Genomic DNA, 16439 nt, shown 5'->3' with positions numbered 1-16439 from the left:
AGTAGAAGGAATTACTAGTCATGAGGGAAGGTAACTAACCTAAGTTGGTGAAGATAATATTAAGCATACCAGGTCTCTATAGACCACTTATTTTAAATCTTGCCAGTTTCTTACTAGTGCCTCAAATCCTAGCAGACTTTTTGGGCATTATCCTGCTTATTTCCCATGACTGGTGTGGAAGAGGTACATTCTTAGGGCAGGTGCTGGTCTATAGATAAGTGACCATATTGACATGGGAATTTCCTACAAATGTCACCACAGGAAACTTGTCCTTGGTCAGCCGTGTTGGGTAGAGTCAGTAATATTATCCCTTTTGGATCAGTGAGGAGCAGCAGAAAGGCACCAAGAAATACGTGATGTCTACAGCTGTCTCTATCTTGATCGACATGATATACCATCCAGATGTTAAAGAACGAAGACATCAGAAAGAGGATGTCCCGTTTCATAACTATGCTGAGATTTTTGTAAAATTAGGATTAAGAAAAAGTGACCTTTATCCTCAGCAAAATGTTATTCAGGAGGTTGAAATACTCTCCCAGAGGCTAAGAACTGGCTGGGTTACACACAGTATTATTATTACTACATTTTTTGTGTCTAGCTAAGGGAAAATGACACTAAGGTTAAATACTGAAAGAAAAAGAAAGATTTTGAGTCCTTTAGTAAAATAAATTTTACTTAGAGTTGTTTCATCAACAGACCTCTAAAACAGTCATAACTGAAATTATAACTAAGCCTTTGTTTCAGATTTGGTAAATTAGGACTTTTATGTGATTAGAAGTTTTATTTATACATTAATTTTTAATTACCACAGATTTTAGGAAGTCTCGGAAATCATAGAAAGAGTGTTCAAGTTCTAGGCAGGTTTTGAGGTTCTATATATTAAATATTTTTCTTTTGTTATAGAAGAGTCAGTGTTTATTTACATTGTATAAGCTATTACCAAACAGATGGGTGTATGTTTTAATATACAGATTTTATTTTGTGTGTTGATATAGGTATCTGATAGTATTCTATATCCCCCTTTTGATTTCATTCAAAACCTGATGTGAATTGAGAGGCATATAAACAAGAAGTACTAAAATGAGAAAAATCACAATTTAAAAGGAGTTAGGAAATAAAGAGCAACATACTTTTAGTGATGTTATGCGTTAACCTTAACTTACCACATACGTAGCATTAGACTTAGGGAGGCATTATTACTCTGATCTGTAACATACGTTTCTCCTCCCTGCCTCAGTACTGGTAAGCCCTTATGGATTAAATGGCACACTAACAGGCCAAGCATATAAGATGTCAGACCCAGCCACCCGTAAGTTGATCGAGGAATGGCAGTATTTCTACCCAATGGTGCTGAAAAAGAAAGAAGAATTGAAAGAAGAGGAGTTGGGATATGACGATGACTTCCCTGTGGCAGTAGAAGTAATTGTTGGTAAGACAGAGTATTTTGCCTGAAGAATCTTATTCGCTCTTCTTCATCTTCCTTAATTTAAAAAGATAATCACTCAGATTCATCAAAAATAATCTCCATAATTTTCCCATCTTTTCTTCTTGAATTCTCTTGACACAGTGGTATACGCTGAGTAGTTATCTTGCCTGAAGCACCAACTGGTCCCTGTGTTCCAAATGCTGTTATCATAATGTTGGAGCACATGTTAAAACAGCTATTAACTGATGAAAGAATGGGACATGCCACTTTCTGCAGTACCATTTTCACCAGTGAGCTTCGAGTCTGACCACTGGAATGATAAAGTTGGCAGCCTGCTGTGAACTTTTTCTCAGGCCTGCTTTTCTCCTTGCTCTTTCCCTGCAGGTGGTGTTCGCATGGTCTATCCTTCAGCGTTTGTTTTGATCTCTCAGAATGACATCCCAGTTCCTCAGAGCGTTGCCAGTGCTGGAGGCCATATTACAGTTGGGCCGCAGGGACTGGGCAGTGTGAAGGACCCGAGTAACTGTGGGATGCCTCTCACTCCTCCCACCTCTCCGGAACAGGCTGTCGTAGGTGAGTACAACCCAGGAACGTCCTGGGTGGAAGAGATCCCAGCAAATCATGGCGTTCCCTTGCCATGGAGCAGGGGAGGAAACTCACAATGACAAGTTCCAGGTGGAAGAGATGGAGGTAGAGTAACGCAGGAATTTTACAAAATGCAGAAGGAAAACTGTAAACAATTTAGGTGTTTCTCGTAAGTTCTACGCAGATCCCCGCCCCTTTGTACACATGTGCGCCTGTGTGCATACATGCGGTCAGGAGACAACAGGTAGGCTGCTTTTTTATTTTACACAAATGGAAAACACTACATCAGACAATGGCAGAAGCCTCGGCTCAGGTGGTCACACAGGGACAAGTCTTGGGTAGTTCTTTCCCTATTAGATTATAAAGTTAGCCTACCGTGCCAGGAGCTCTGAATAAATGCTTTATCCCAGCAGTAACCTCTCTACATTAATGATCATTACTATTACATGTGAAAAATTGACAGTTTTCCATCATGGAAAAATTCAGAAATTATTTAAATTGGGAGGATTTTGCCGTCTTTGTTGAATAGTATATTTCCTATATTAAATTTTGTGGTAGTTGACATTAATTGGAAATCTAGGCACTAAGGAAAGGCTATTCATCATACTTGAGCTGAAATGGGATTATTTATAGACATTTAATGTGGGCCACATTGGCAGGAACATCAGAGTAAATAAAGTCGTGGTTGCTAAACTTTGGAAACAGACTCTCAAGCATGATACACACTTAAAGGTAATTTCCATGAGGATTAGATAAGACATTATTTCAAAGTTTCCAGCGTAGTGCTTGCACATAGTGGACATTCAATAAATGCTCATGGCTAAACAATATGTTGGGAAAGTATAGACTTTGTGATTGAATGCACCTAATTTTAAAACCTGTCTACAGCTTTTACTAGTTAAGTGACCTTATTTAATTCTCATCCTCGTTCTGAACCTCAGTTTCCTTCTCTGTTATATACTATACGTACTTTGCAGGAGTCTCATACACATTAGGTAATGTTCTTGACAGTGTTATGTAAACAGCAAAGCAATATATAAATGGTAGTGTCAAACATTGAAAGCAGTGCCCAACCCTCCAGTTTCAGCACACGTTGTTGTGTTATCTGGCAGGAATTCCTCAGACGTTAAGGGAGACATAAACGTGGGCAACGTGTAGCCTCTTTTTAAGAGCCATGTAGCTGCTAAGATGGTGAAAAATGTACATCTAGCTCTAACAATGGTAGAATAGAGAATTTGGAAGATCCCTTGTGAAAGGATCTGCTCGAGCAATTTTTATTAAAACTACTTTAAACTGACAAAAACTACTTTTACACTTTTTTATAATAATCATCACAGACAAGATATATTAATACAAAGATTAGAATTAGGTATTTTAAAAAGTTTTAAGCACATTTCTTGTAAAGGTGTAGATTTTTAACAGTTGTACTACGTAAGTTGTCATTGGTTTTTGTTGTTGCCTGGTACAAATGAGTGAGGTTTGTATTCAGCTGAAAATTGAAGGCCTGCTGTGTGCGTACTGCCTTGCCCTTTGATGGGTCAGTTCAGAACTCTAAATCCTATAACTCAAAACCAAGAGGTTTTGTTTATGGTGGTTTCAGTGTGGACTTCCTAACGATAGATTTTCCAGTTCCTTCCCTCTAACTCTGCATGTCACTGGGCTAAGCCCTGGGTGAATAATCCCGATGCCTCCTCACTCACTAAAACAAACAAACAAACAAACAAAACTCTGAATAAAAGTTAATGGAATCTTTGTTGTAAAATGAATTTGTCCAAATGTTCACATCACGACATGTTGAATTATAGCTTAGGACTCTTGATGCTCCATCAGGAAGAATCCTCTCAGCCTTGTCATTCTGCAGTTGACTAACGTTGAGCATTGCCATGCTTTTCTAGGTATGGGACAAAGTGGGTTACTTTGCCTCTTAACATGGCCACGGGTCTCCTAGAGTAGCAGGAGACCTAGGAGGGCCACTAGTGTTGGTGATGCACGCATGCCTCACGTGGACAGGCATATCAGCTTGCCTCTTCTGTTTATGGAGACAGTTGTAAGAAACAGCCTTTCAGCATGCATTTAACGGCATGGAGTGCAAGTCTTGGTTAATTCCATGTAATATATCACCCACAGTTACGTTAAATCGTTTATTAAAAACTGCTGAAAAGCATTAACCCAACTTTAATCACAAACGACTCTGTGGCTTGTTTTCCTTACCCCTCTTCTTTTTGGTCATGAATTATTTTCCCTTTAATATCACGGCCATATGATCTCTTTAGCAACAGTGTAGTCTGTTTGGGGGGGGGAAAGGCTGTCCTGTCTTCTTCTGCTGTTTGTTTCACTTTGCCCCGTTTTAGAATAGGCATTTGAAAATCCAATGTAAAATTGAAATGAATTATTTTGCACCATGAACCAGGTCAGGGAATATTTAAGATAAAAGGTAGCAGTGAAAGGCCAAATTTCTTGTCTCTTTAATTTCTCTTATTTGTAATATAACAGTGCTTTTCTGGCGAACAAGAAAGCTTCAGTTCCTTAAAATGTAAGCCCTTGGGGTTCGTTTTTTTTGTCTTTTTTTTTTTTTAAATAGAGCTCGGCCTAACCATTCAACTCCTAATGGTTGTGTTGCGTTGATACCAGGAATATTAGTTCGTATCCTAAGGTTGCTTGTTTCTTTTTCATATGACAGTGGAGGTTTCTGGAGTGCTTAAAATTATTGTGGTCAAGATGTTTTGCATCATAGTTCTATTCAGAATAAAATCTACAATATATTTATGAAATCAAATAGATGAAAATAATTGAAAGTTAGTACTGGAAATTGAGTATTTGTTTTGTATGAGATAGAAGTAGTAAAATACTCATAACCACTAACCAGTATTATCAGCAATCATAGTGGATGTAATAGAAAGCAATGGATTACATACCAACTCTAGTTAGAAAAACAATATGGAGTTATTAGAGAGAAGCTGGTGAATTTTCAATCCTCTGACATAAAATGTTGAGACAGCCCGTTTCAGTGTTTTAGTACTAAGCGTTCATAAATGGTGTCAGGCAGAAGGACAAACTGTTCCACACACAAATTTGAAATTTGACCTTGTTGAAAGCTTTGTGCCATTAAGTTTTTTCTCCTACCCAGGGCACTGTGTGCAGTTGTTACACAACCATTTAGCTAAACAAGCATGAAGCTCCCTCTACTGTTTTGTTTTGATTAAACTTATTTATTGTATTGGGATTTAAAAATTCAAAACAATCCATGAGTGTTCATATCTTTGATGTTCTGATATATGAACCCTTCCGTATAAGTTCTCTCCGATACCCATGAAGTAGGAGTGCCTCTGTGTGGGGATGCCCTTGGAGAGAGTGCGAGCCTGTCAGTTTTGATGTGATGAACTATTTTAGGGAGAACACAAAGAATCATACAAAGTACCAGGGAAAAAAGGCTGTACTGACACAAATTATACTCATAGTTACGGACAGTGTTATTGCCAGGACTTAGGGGCAAAGCTGCATAAATATGAGTTTCAACATTTACGATGTATTTATGTTACATAAGCCAGCAGTCTACGCACTATAAGACCTTTTCAGAGGAATGACGTTCCAAATTGGCTTTGTTTTCCAGGTGAGAGTGGAGGTACGCAGAGCGCTGTCAGTCACTTAGGTTCCCAAGACGGGGGGATGATAACTATGCACAGTCCAAAGAGATCGGGGAAGATTCCTCCAAAACTCCACAATCATATGGTCCATCGAGTCTGGAAGGAATGCATCCTCAACAGAACCCAGTCCAAGTATGTTGATTGCGTTACATCTGCATCATGGTTTAGTAACCATTTCTTTGGCTTCTACATGAAGAGGGTCAGTCGCATTGCACCTGAGGGTCCTATGTTCATCTTGCTGAACATAATACTATAAAATTCAAAGCAACGATGTTACAATAAGGATGTTTACTTTACTTGATTTGATTATCCAGGAAAATTTTGAAGTTTCTGATCATCTCAGTATTGGCCTGCTGCTCATCTGACATTAATCAGTGGGTTTGGTTTCCTTTGTACACCAATTTATGAATGTTTCCTATTTACTAAGGGAAATGACCTTCTTTGCCATGTTTTCTATTATTTATTGGCCGTATGTTTTAACTGACAGTACATTTCTGGACTGAATTGATGGCAATTAGAGGGGTGTTTACCAGCTGTTGTGCTTCTGTTTTGTTGATTTGGGGAAACTATATTCTTTCTCTCTTTCCTCTACTTACCTTCCTTTCTCCCTACCTCCCTTCTTCCCTCTCTCACTCCCCCCCTTCCTTTCCTTCCCTTTCTCCTTTTCTGCCCTCCCTTTCTCCCTTCCTTAACATGTTTTTGGAAAAGAGGAAGAATTAATTATAAGAAGAGACTACTGGTGATTATTTTAATTGTATGAATGATAATGACAAATACTAGTCAATAATCAAGATTTATGTAAACATTCACTTACCAAGTTTTACATAAACATATTCAGCATATTTTCATATCTGTTGTGATATGATTGAGATGTCCACTTTCTTGACCAATGTAAGTAAACAAATGAGTCTTGATTTTCTGGAACAGAATAAATACGGACATTGTTGCCAATAACTGCTAAAAACTCCACTCACTGAGAAGTCAATTAAATGTTTCTTAGTGACTACTATTCAAAGTTTTATAGTTTTACGTACAGATTTAAAAACCTGTCCTTTGGACCTAGCTTTTAGCAAATCCATACTGTATATTTATTCCCCAATGAATTGGTTCTAGAATAGGCTGCTGAGGAAGCTATAGTAGATAAAATATAAAGTAATTGCAATGAAAAATCGTATGTCATATTTTAGAATTAAAAAGGTATCTCTAGTTACTTAAAAATGATCCTTTCCTTTAGGATAATTGGTACACATATTTTCCCTTTTCTCTGCAATGCCTAGACAATTTCCAAGTTAACATTTCCTCTTTAACCATTTTTTATCACCACTAACCTTTCATCTCCACCAAGTAGTCTTCACAGACCGTAGCCTCTCTGTGAGCAGCACAGAATGGAGAAGTGAGACACCTAGAATGGCGAGAGGGTTGGAGGGCAAAAGAATTCCTTCCACAACCATCATTGATACACTTTGCAGTTCCCGCTGTAGCCAAATCAGCAATACCAAACTACTGCTCAGTGTTCTTATATTCACTATGTAATAATAAACATCTTTTTGCTACCAATTATGAGGGACGGGTAGGAGATAACTGTTGTTTCTTGTCTTTTAGTTTACAAGTGTTGGCTACTGCCCTTAAATATAGATAGGAGTTTCAGGAGTGATTTAAACAGTCTCTTTGGGGGCATATAATTCACAGGTGCTATGAAAAGATAATTTTTGAAAATTTGGGTTATTTCTACAAAATTTAGCTGACTTTTTTTAAAGCAACAATTAATAGTTCCAGATAGTGTTTTCATTGCTGTGTGCACCATCCGTATTAAAATGGGCATTAAACTTAAATAAAAATATTTTGAATCCTGCTTCTTCTAATGCAGGGGTGTCCAAACTTTTTTCAACGTTTTTCACCAAGGGCCATATGCGGTAGAATACACAAACAGCCGGGCCACTCACTCGAGGTGAAGTACGCATGGCCTCACCTGATTTATTTAAATAAACTAAATATATGTTTGGAATTTGCTGCGGGGCCAATTAAAAATGGATTGCAGGCCGCAGTTTGGACCCCCCTGGTCTAATGCATTAGAACAAGTAGTAGTCCCCCCCACCCCACTTTGTTCTGAACTATCTACCTATCAGCAGGATACCATTACTGTGTAAAATATATTCGAATCTTTTTAACATTTTCCCTCAAAGGTATGAGTATTATCTCAGGTTTACTCAAGTCACATTTTTAACCCTTTTTAGGAGGAGCCAAATGTCAACTCCAACTCTTGAAGAAGAGCCTGCTAACAATCCTGCTACTTGGGATTTTGTGGATCCAACCCAAAGAGTCAACTGTTCCTGCTCTCGGTAGGTAGTCACACAGGCAGAACAGAACAGTCGTCAGATTGCAGGTGCCGTGTTTGGTTGCCTGTCTCCTGGCCTCTCAGACCCCTTCTTCCCCGTCGTTTTGCTTTGTTTTAAATCGTCTTCCTCCTCCAATAGAGCAGAAACAGATCAATCTTTAAGTATATGCCAGTGATTGTTAGGACTCAAAAAAGAGCCTTTTTACACAACTGGTCCTGTTATCAATTTGCGCCCACAAATTCCTTCAAGGTAGCTATGGCAAAACTGAAGGCATCACTGTGACAAGACAATCTCTTGTCCTTTAACTGAGTTTATTTAATGACTCTTCATTTTAAAGTAGAGATAAATATTAAACAAGTTAGCTTTAGTTAATAGAATTTGGAATAAATAGACCTTCCATAGATAATTTGTTTTGTTGGTGGTGCTGGTGTTTTTTGATGACTGAGGTAGTGATTTATAACAACACCTACCATAAGCTAAGATTCTTGCTCGTTCGTTTAGATATTTGAATAGGACCCAAATACTCTGTAGAAAATTTTTGCATTCCTCATGGATATTTCCTTGACTCCTTGTTGTGGTCAAGAATCTTCTTGTCATGGGTTTTCATTAGGGTTCTTAAATATCTTAAGTGTATGTCAGCTCTAACCCCCCAGCTCAGTGACTATTAGGACCTGTGTTGATAATTATTCACTTAATGAGCAACTTAGAGTAGCTTTGCTGCCAAGTATATGTTTTCACATTTGATACCACTCAATACTTAGAAAAAGTTCAGCTGAGATAAGCATCTTTAGAAGATGGCCATTCATTTCTCTAGTTTAGATCGGGGTTCTTAATGTGGCATAAAAGAATTGGCTTTGGGGAAGTGGTGGTCAGCATGTCCCCTGGGGGGGTGTGCACACTTCTGCAACCATTTTGACACCTTCCTGTCTTCCCTGGCCCCTTAAGGTGGTCCTCTTTTATCAGGCTCTGCCTTCATAGTCAGCCTTTTGTTGAGAGATGCTCTAAACATCAGCCTAATGAAACTCATGATTGATTTTCCAAGGAGGATGTTTTTGAAGGAGCTATTTGCTCATTAAGCGACCTCTCTCTGAACATGTGAGAATCTCTCTCTAGTCTCAGGATAAGTGTGGTATACCAGTTGAATACCTGTTTTACTTTTGTCGCTAGGCCATTATAAATTATGTGACAAAAAAGTATTTTCCTGTTAACATTGGTTTTTAAACTGCTCGTATTCAAGATATAGTCCACCTTTAGAAAGTATGTAGGATACAAATTTTAGTGTATTTAACTTCACTTGTTCCTACATCTTATTTTTTCTTTCCCTTAATCTATATTTTTTTCACTTTTTAAAAATAACCCTTTTACTGATTTATGTCACATTTTTATTTGCTACCTTGAATTATTTTTATCTGAAAAGTAAATAAGCAAATGACACCTTTTTTTTTCTTTTGCCCTCTGGAGTTACTGCTCTATTTCCTCACCAAATTTGAACACCCTCTGGTCTTTCTTGTAGTTATACATTCCATTCCATTGACTTCCAAATATTTATCTATAGACCTGACTTCTCACATGTACTCTAGTCTTGTATTTTTTGGGGTGCCTTTAAGAAATATCCTTCATATTGACATATCTGTTTTCTCCCAAATCAGGTACCCTATTGTGGTCATTTTTTTTTAAATCACAGTTTTTCCTTCTCAGCCTAGAAGCTTTATAATTTATTTTTCTTCATTTTCTAAATCAGTTTTATCATTGCAATTTTATAATGACTTCCTCTGAAATGTCCATTCTCGTCAGTCTGCTGTCCCCATTCTTTTAGTCACTGCTTGGTCCTGCCTGTGGTTCCTTGTCACCACCAGCCCCCGCATCTAGTTGGCCTTTGAGCCTGCCCTGCCCACTGCCTGCTCCTGTGAGGTCCCTTTCCTGTGCAGAAGTTTGCAATGCTCTTCTGTTACTGGTGTATCCCTAACTCGGACCATTTCACAATGTAACTGAGTGATTAAATACAACTGAAAAAAAATGACTTTATAAAATGATCACTTTGCAAAAAGCCCTTGCTTTGAAGAGGCTACCATCAGATATCTGTCAAAGGACTGGTGTGGTTAAATGCTCTTTGAGAAAATCCAAATCAAAAAGTTTTATGTAAAAGACTTTTAGAGCTTAGGTTTTAAGATAAGCACCCTTAGTAGAGATAATTGAGATATTTTCAGATGAGACATTCATCTCTTACTGTGGTACTGTGCCCGGGAGATTTAAAGCATAACTTTTGCCTTATGGACAATACTTTTATGCTTAGACAGACTTCTTCAAAGCCGGAATTTTTTTTACCCCCAGAGTAGCAAAGACTCTGGCAAGAGTATTTGCAGATTATCTACTGCAGGCTTACCACACCCACGTGGAGTGGTCCGGTCCACTCCTCACACTGCTGAATGGCCTTATGGGGCAGAGTGGCCATCCTGCTCTGCTGTTCCACTAACCCATCCCATGCGGCCACACAAATCCATTTAACTGCCCACCGGGGCACCATTTAGTACAATGCAGCAGTAAAGTGATGCCACCCGAGCGGCCTCAGTTACTGGAGAGCTTACATTTTTCCTGGGAGTGATATATATATTGGGAGACAACTGGCCGACCTGCTGTATAACTTGGTTGCACAAAGTAAACCTTGGCATCATCCGGGGCTCTTACTGAGCAGTTTCTCACACCCATCCTTGCCAAGCAGTGTGTTAGGATGTGAGCAGACCTGCTGTTCCTGGCTAGACAGTTCCGATAGAGGCGTCTGAAGATGTATCCACTCCCAGCTTTTTTACTGCTGTCTCACTTTAATGTGTCTCTAAGATCCAAAGTTGTCTTTTCTCCCTTCTTTCTCAGATAATAGTGGCATATGAGATTTATAGTATATTTATGCTATTAAATGTTCTTCGGATTCACCCTTGTTATCTTAGTCTCACTCTTTGGGGGAGAGTTACAGTTATTTTATTCCCGATTTACAACATTACAAACCATTATAAACTGTTCTATATTGTAGTTAGTAAAGTGTTATGAAATAGAAATTGGAAGCTTTTTTTGCTTTTTTCTTGGCAAACAGTCTCATAACTTTTCGTTTTAAGATGCAGTATGAATAGATTATCTGAGGCCTTCACCAAATTTGAAAGATTTAGGGATTTTTTCAAAGCAGTAATTTTCTAGGAGTTAGCATTGTATGAGTTTGTTTCTTAAGAAGTCTGTCTCTTACCTTCTTGTATGTGATTGATTCATCACTTTCCATCAGGATTTTGCAGTTTTTAGTCATTAAAAATATAATTAACGCCGAGAGTCCTTTTTGGTGTGTTCGTGCATCTAATGCGTACTTAAAAAGACATAACCTTGAAGAGGCATCTGTTTTGTATTGTGAATGGTGATGCAGTTATTTTCATCTGGATGTTTGTTGACTTCATTTTAATTCTCATTTCAGGCATAAACTTCTAAAACGTTGTGCTGTAGGACCCAATCGACCTCCCACAATATCTCAACCAGGGTTCAGTGCAGGACCATCATCATCTTCATCTTTACCACCTCCTGCTTCTTCTAAGCACAAAACAACAGAAAGACAGGAAAAGGGAGACAAGATGCAAAAGAGACCCTTGGTACCATTCCACCATAGGCCCTCTGTGGCTGAAGAGTTATGCGTGGAACAAGACGCACCCGGACAGAAGCTCGGGTTGGCAGGGATAGACTCCTCCTTAGAGGTGTCTAGCAGCAGGAAGTATGATAAGCAAATGGCTGTGCCTTCCAGAAATACAAGCAAGCAAATGAATCTGAATCCTATGGATTCCCCTCATTCCCCTATTTCCCCTCTGCCACCAACACTCAGCCCTCAGCCACGAGGTCAGGAAACGGAGAGTTTGGACCCACCATCTGTCCCTGTGAATCCAGCACTCTATGGAAATGGGCTCGAGCTCCAGCAATTGTCCACTCTGGATGACAGAACTGTCCTCGTCGGCCAAAGACTGCCCCTGATGGCAGAGGTCAGCGAGACAGCCTTATATTGTGGGATTAGGCCCTCGAACCTGGAGTCGTCTGATAAGTGGTGGCAGAGCTTTTGTCTCCCGCCCATCGATGATGCTGAGTTCCGGCCCCCAGAGCTCCAGGCTGAGAGATGTGATGACAAAACGGAGGGAAACTCAGAGAGCACTGCATTGCAAAGGTAAGGCGACTGTCCACCCCGTCCACCTGATCTCCCACTAAAGGCTGAGGCCCCCAAGAACCAGGGCTTTGTCAGATCCAAAAGGAAGGAGGCTTCCCTTCACAGTCTCGACTCTGCATTTGGAAAACGTTTAAAAGTCAAATGCTTTGTCGTTAGTGAGGTTTAACACACGTGTCATGATTTCAACATGCCAGCATATAAAGGTCTCATTGTGGCATTTAGTGTACTAGCACTACTTTATTTTTGGCCTGCTGTTTGTGAGTCAAAGACTATAGCTTTACCAGACTTTCCGTAGTGCGGCCAGTACCTTCTTTGTTTCTTGACACTTTTAAGGAAGGCTTTGTGTGCATTCAGGTATGTAACGTGTCTGAGAATAATATTTATAGCGCTTTCGAGCCACCCATTATTCTTAACAGTTTACACAGATTATCTCACTTCATCCTCACCACAGTCGTGTTATTTACTACCCTAATTCCATAGCTAAGAAAGAAGTTAGGGTCATGCGGTTAGTAAATGACACAGGTGGAATTCGAACCTAGGCAGTCTGCTCTTAAGTAGAATCCATGGAATGAGAGACAAAAGTTTATATCCCTCACAAGGGCCACGGAGTTTTATTTAATTGTGAGCAGAATCTCTAAAAGAAATTCACTGTGTGCATGAATTAATTTTAAGTTTAGTGTAACCTTTGCAAATGCTCTAAATCATTAAGTGCTGTTCTTTTTTTTTTAAACATCCATCTTTGTACTTGATCTTGCCTAAATTGCCCTTTGTTTTCCCTTTTAGACTCTTAGCACAACCCAATAAACGGTTTAAAATCTGGCATGACAAGCAGCCCCAGATGCAGCCACTCCACTTCCTTGACCCGTTGCCTCTGTCACAACAACCTGGAGACAGTTTGGGAGAAGTCAACGACCCATATACCTTCGAGGACGGTGACATAAAATACATCTTTACAGCAAACAAGAAATGCAAACAAGGGACAGAAAAAGATTCCCTGAAAAAGAATAAGGTACCATTTAACAGAGAGCGAGTCCAGCATGGTGTGGGTTTCGATCTGTGTCAGCACAACACGTGTGGGAAAACTTTGGAGGCAGAATGTTTGAGATAGTCTTGCCTGATTGCTCCGTCCCCATATTCATGCTCTTGGTACGATCGTACTGAACAGTGTATTGTTCCTTTTTATGTCATGGCTCACCTTTGTTTAAAAGTCAGCCGAACATAAATGAAGCCTCATATTTTCCAGGCGCTAGCTTGTACAGTGCATGTTTCCTCTCATATGCTAATTCTTGTTGGCCTATGCTCCCTGCTTATTTCTTTTTAATTATGATTCCCAAATACCCAAAATGTAAAGGAAAAAAAATGTTGATAACAATATCTACTGTTTATCGAGCGCTTACTATGTTTATTGTTCCAAGCGCCTGACCTTTCATATCAACACCACTCTTAGACTGTGTCAGTATTAATTTTACTGGTTCCGTTGTCACAAAAATGAGTACTGGGGGTGTCTGCTGTCTTTATCCGTAAATTTTCAAACATCCTAAAATACTGGGCCATTTAAAGAGGTATTCTTGAGCATAGCAGAAATAAGACAATTAAAAGAGGCCAGTATAGTTCAGGAGAATGCTTCTTCAATGCCCTTACAGAGATCTGTCTAGACCCAGAAAGCTTGAACCATAATTCAGCATCTAAAATGTTCTTAAAGGCAGCTTTTAACACCATGGCAGGTCTGTAATCAAATGCCACCAGTACCATTTAGGCCTAAAACCCTGATTGACTCAGAATACTCCATAGGATTGAGGGGAAAGAGTGGGAGTTTTTGTTCTGTTTAAATTCAGGGAAAAGGACCTATCTTTTATTTCCTTTGGTTGCATAGACCATGGTTTATCATACTTGTGCTCATAACAAGTTCCATTCTACCCTCTAATTCTTTGTGTTCTCCCTCATATTCCACACTTTGGGTTGGTGTTCATGTGTTTTGTTTGGCTGAATTTATTACACAGTCAGAGGATGGATTTGGTACCAAGGATGTCACTACACCAGGTCATTCCACGCCGGTGCCTGATGGGAAAAATGCCATGTCTATTTTCAGTTCTGCTACTAAAACAGGTGTGTACAATGATTATTTGCCTCACTTGGATTGTTGCTAAAATAAAATGCGAGGGAGATGCTTCTCAATCTAAAGCTATAGTCTTTTTGTAATAGCAATAATTTGATCTCATCTTTAATACATTTTTCAGCGTTTGTTTTTCAGTTCCTTTCAAAACTGATAAACATATTTGGAAATAACTGTCTCTAAATTTAACTGAAAATGGGGAAAATTCACAGGCAGGTGTTGCGCATTGAGACCCGTGCCCTCTCCTCACTCCTCTCCCTGAACGAAGGTGCTCATTCTGTCCCCTGTCTTCTTCCCGCAGACGTCCGGCAGGATAATGCTGCTGGCAGAGCTGGCTCCAGTAGCCTTACGCAGGTGACAGACTTGGCACCTTCTCTGCATGACTTAGACAACATCTTTGATAATTCCGATGACGACGAGCTTGGGGTGAGTCTGCCAGAGCGACACAAACAGAGATGTCCCTACATGGGAGGACTGTTGTCGGTGCCTCAGTAGTTCTTCCTCGTCTGGGCTGCTGACCTTGGGACTGTTATTTCAGGTTCCGGTTGCTTTTCAGAAACTTGGAAAGGATTCTGAAATTTGTTAGTGTAGTTTCTAACATTCCTTGGGTTTTGTCGATGTTTTTTTTTTTCATTCGTGTTATTCCTAATGTCATAAATACTAATGGCTTTCACGTTTATTAAAAAAAAAAAATCCTTCTAAATATCATGAGACTAAAAGAAATATATTATGTAACCCTGTTAGCTCAGATTTTAAAACATAATGCCCACCTAACTTTTTCGTTTAACAAGTCAAACGTTAGTCTACATTTTGAGAAATATGCAAGTATGACCTTTACTTTTTAGGATTATGGCATCATAGTTGGGAAGTAGAATTTGTGCTCAAAGAAGTTAAATAATACAAGGCATCATATGATTAAAGTGACAGATAGCAGTTATATTCTTTGCAGACAGCTGAGCTGGATCACAAAATTCGTGTCTTTGGCCTCCTACCAACTCTGTACCTTAGGACTAGTCGAAGTGTCTATTATTTCTGGGGGAGTGAGAGATGTGTAAGATCGACCCTCTCTTCAAGAAAATCAATTTATTAGCTTATTTTTCTTTCATTTATGTATTTATCTTCCTTCCCATCCATCCATTTTACATATATTTGTTAATCATTTGATGATCAGTTTGTACTAGAGGTTACAAATATTATTACGTGACCACTCTTATACTTGAAACGCTCACAGACTTCAGAAGAAACAGCAGATAAATACAGTTAGAAATATACTTCTTGCTGTGAGAGGAGTTATTAACCTGTATCTAAAGATGCTGGACGTTCAAGTATAATACAAAGTGACAAGTGAGTGGTGTTTAACTTAAGCTTGAAGGTTAAGTAGGAATCAGATTTCTAAAGCCCTTTCTCACTTTAAAATGGAATGTATCTGATGAACAGATATTATACCCCATTAGTATTATAAATACTTAGAAGATGATGAGATCACAACGTCCTTAAGGAATGGATAGGACTTGAAATGTGGAAAGACTGGGTGAGTGACAGGCAAGGGAGGGACCTTAGTTTGAGCCTGGAATGAGCCTGGTTAAGCAACAAGAGTGAACTCGCTGGGCTTTGGGGGATAATGAGTAGACCGTTCCATTGGTCTGTTTTCTGAATGGTGGTTAAAGATTGATAGAGCTGGGGGAAGTGTTCCATGCTTAGTGCCGTGGACTTGAAACTCTGCCAGTTCCTCTGAAGGCTGCTGAGTGTGGACCTGACCGGGGAGCAGTGAGCGCTGTTTTTCATCAGCCTGACACAGAAAGCAGGAGGATTATTTGATAACTTTCGTTGGATTGAAACATGAGAATCTGAATTCAGGCAGTGGCTGCATGAAGGCAAAGGACTATGTGGCAAACTTTGGTGGAGGAAATAACACCTTTCCTTATTGTCGATTCAGGCGTGGGAAATCCTTTTTAAGCTCCACGATCTCCCTAAAGCCAAACATGACCTCGGATTGGTTTTCATGATCCTGAGCGTTAGGTTAGATGTTTTGGTGGTGATGGTAGGAACAAGTGGTGAAAAGAAAAGGAAGCAAAAAGAAGTAGAAAGGGAGAAGAAGTAAGAAAAGAAAAAAACCAAGCGTTATGGAATAGCCTGGTACTGTCAACAGCCA

General features: G+C 39.3%; 1 protein-coding gene across 2 annotated transcripts in view; it reads left to right on the top strand.

Moving 5' to 3' along the window:
* MED13L (mediator complex subunit 13L) overlaps window positions 1–16439 on the top strand; it is a 274477-nt gene that overhangs the window by 217254 nt on the left and 40784 nt on the right. For both annotated transcript variants that reach the window (XM_033097386.1, XM_033097387.1), the window contains exons 6-13: window positions 1238–1429; window positions 1811–1999; window positions 5622–5787; window positions 7890–7994; window positions 11443–12174; window positions 12958–13183; window positions 14175–14280; window positions 14589–14713. In XM_033097386.1, coding sequence (XP_032953277.1) covers window positions 1238–1429; window positions 1811–1999; window positions 5622–5787; window positions 7890–7994; window positions 11443–12174; window positions 12958–13183; window positions 14175–14280; window positions 14589–14713 — 1841 coding nt within the window. The remainder of the gene's footprint in view (window positions 1–1237; window positions 1430–1810; window positions 2000–5621; window positions 5788–7889; window positions 7995–11442; window positions 12175–12957; window positions 13184–14174; window positions 14281–14588; window positions 14714–16439) is intronic.

Source organism: Rhinolophus ferrumequinum, chromosome 25 (assembly GCF_004115265.2).
Source record: "Rhinolophus ferrumequinum isolate MPI-CBG mRhiFer1 chromosome 25, mRhiFer1_v1.p, whole genome shotgun sequence".
Taxonomy (NCBI): Eukaryota; Metazoa; Chordata; class Mammalia; order Chiroptera; family Rhinolophidae; genus Rhinolophus; species Rhinolophus ferrumequinum.
Note: the sequence above shows the minus strand (reverse complement) of the source record. Positions and strands in the feature narration are given on the sequence as shown.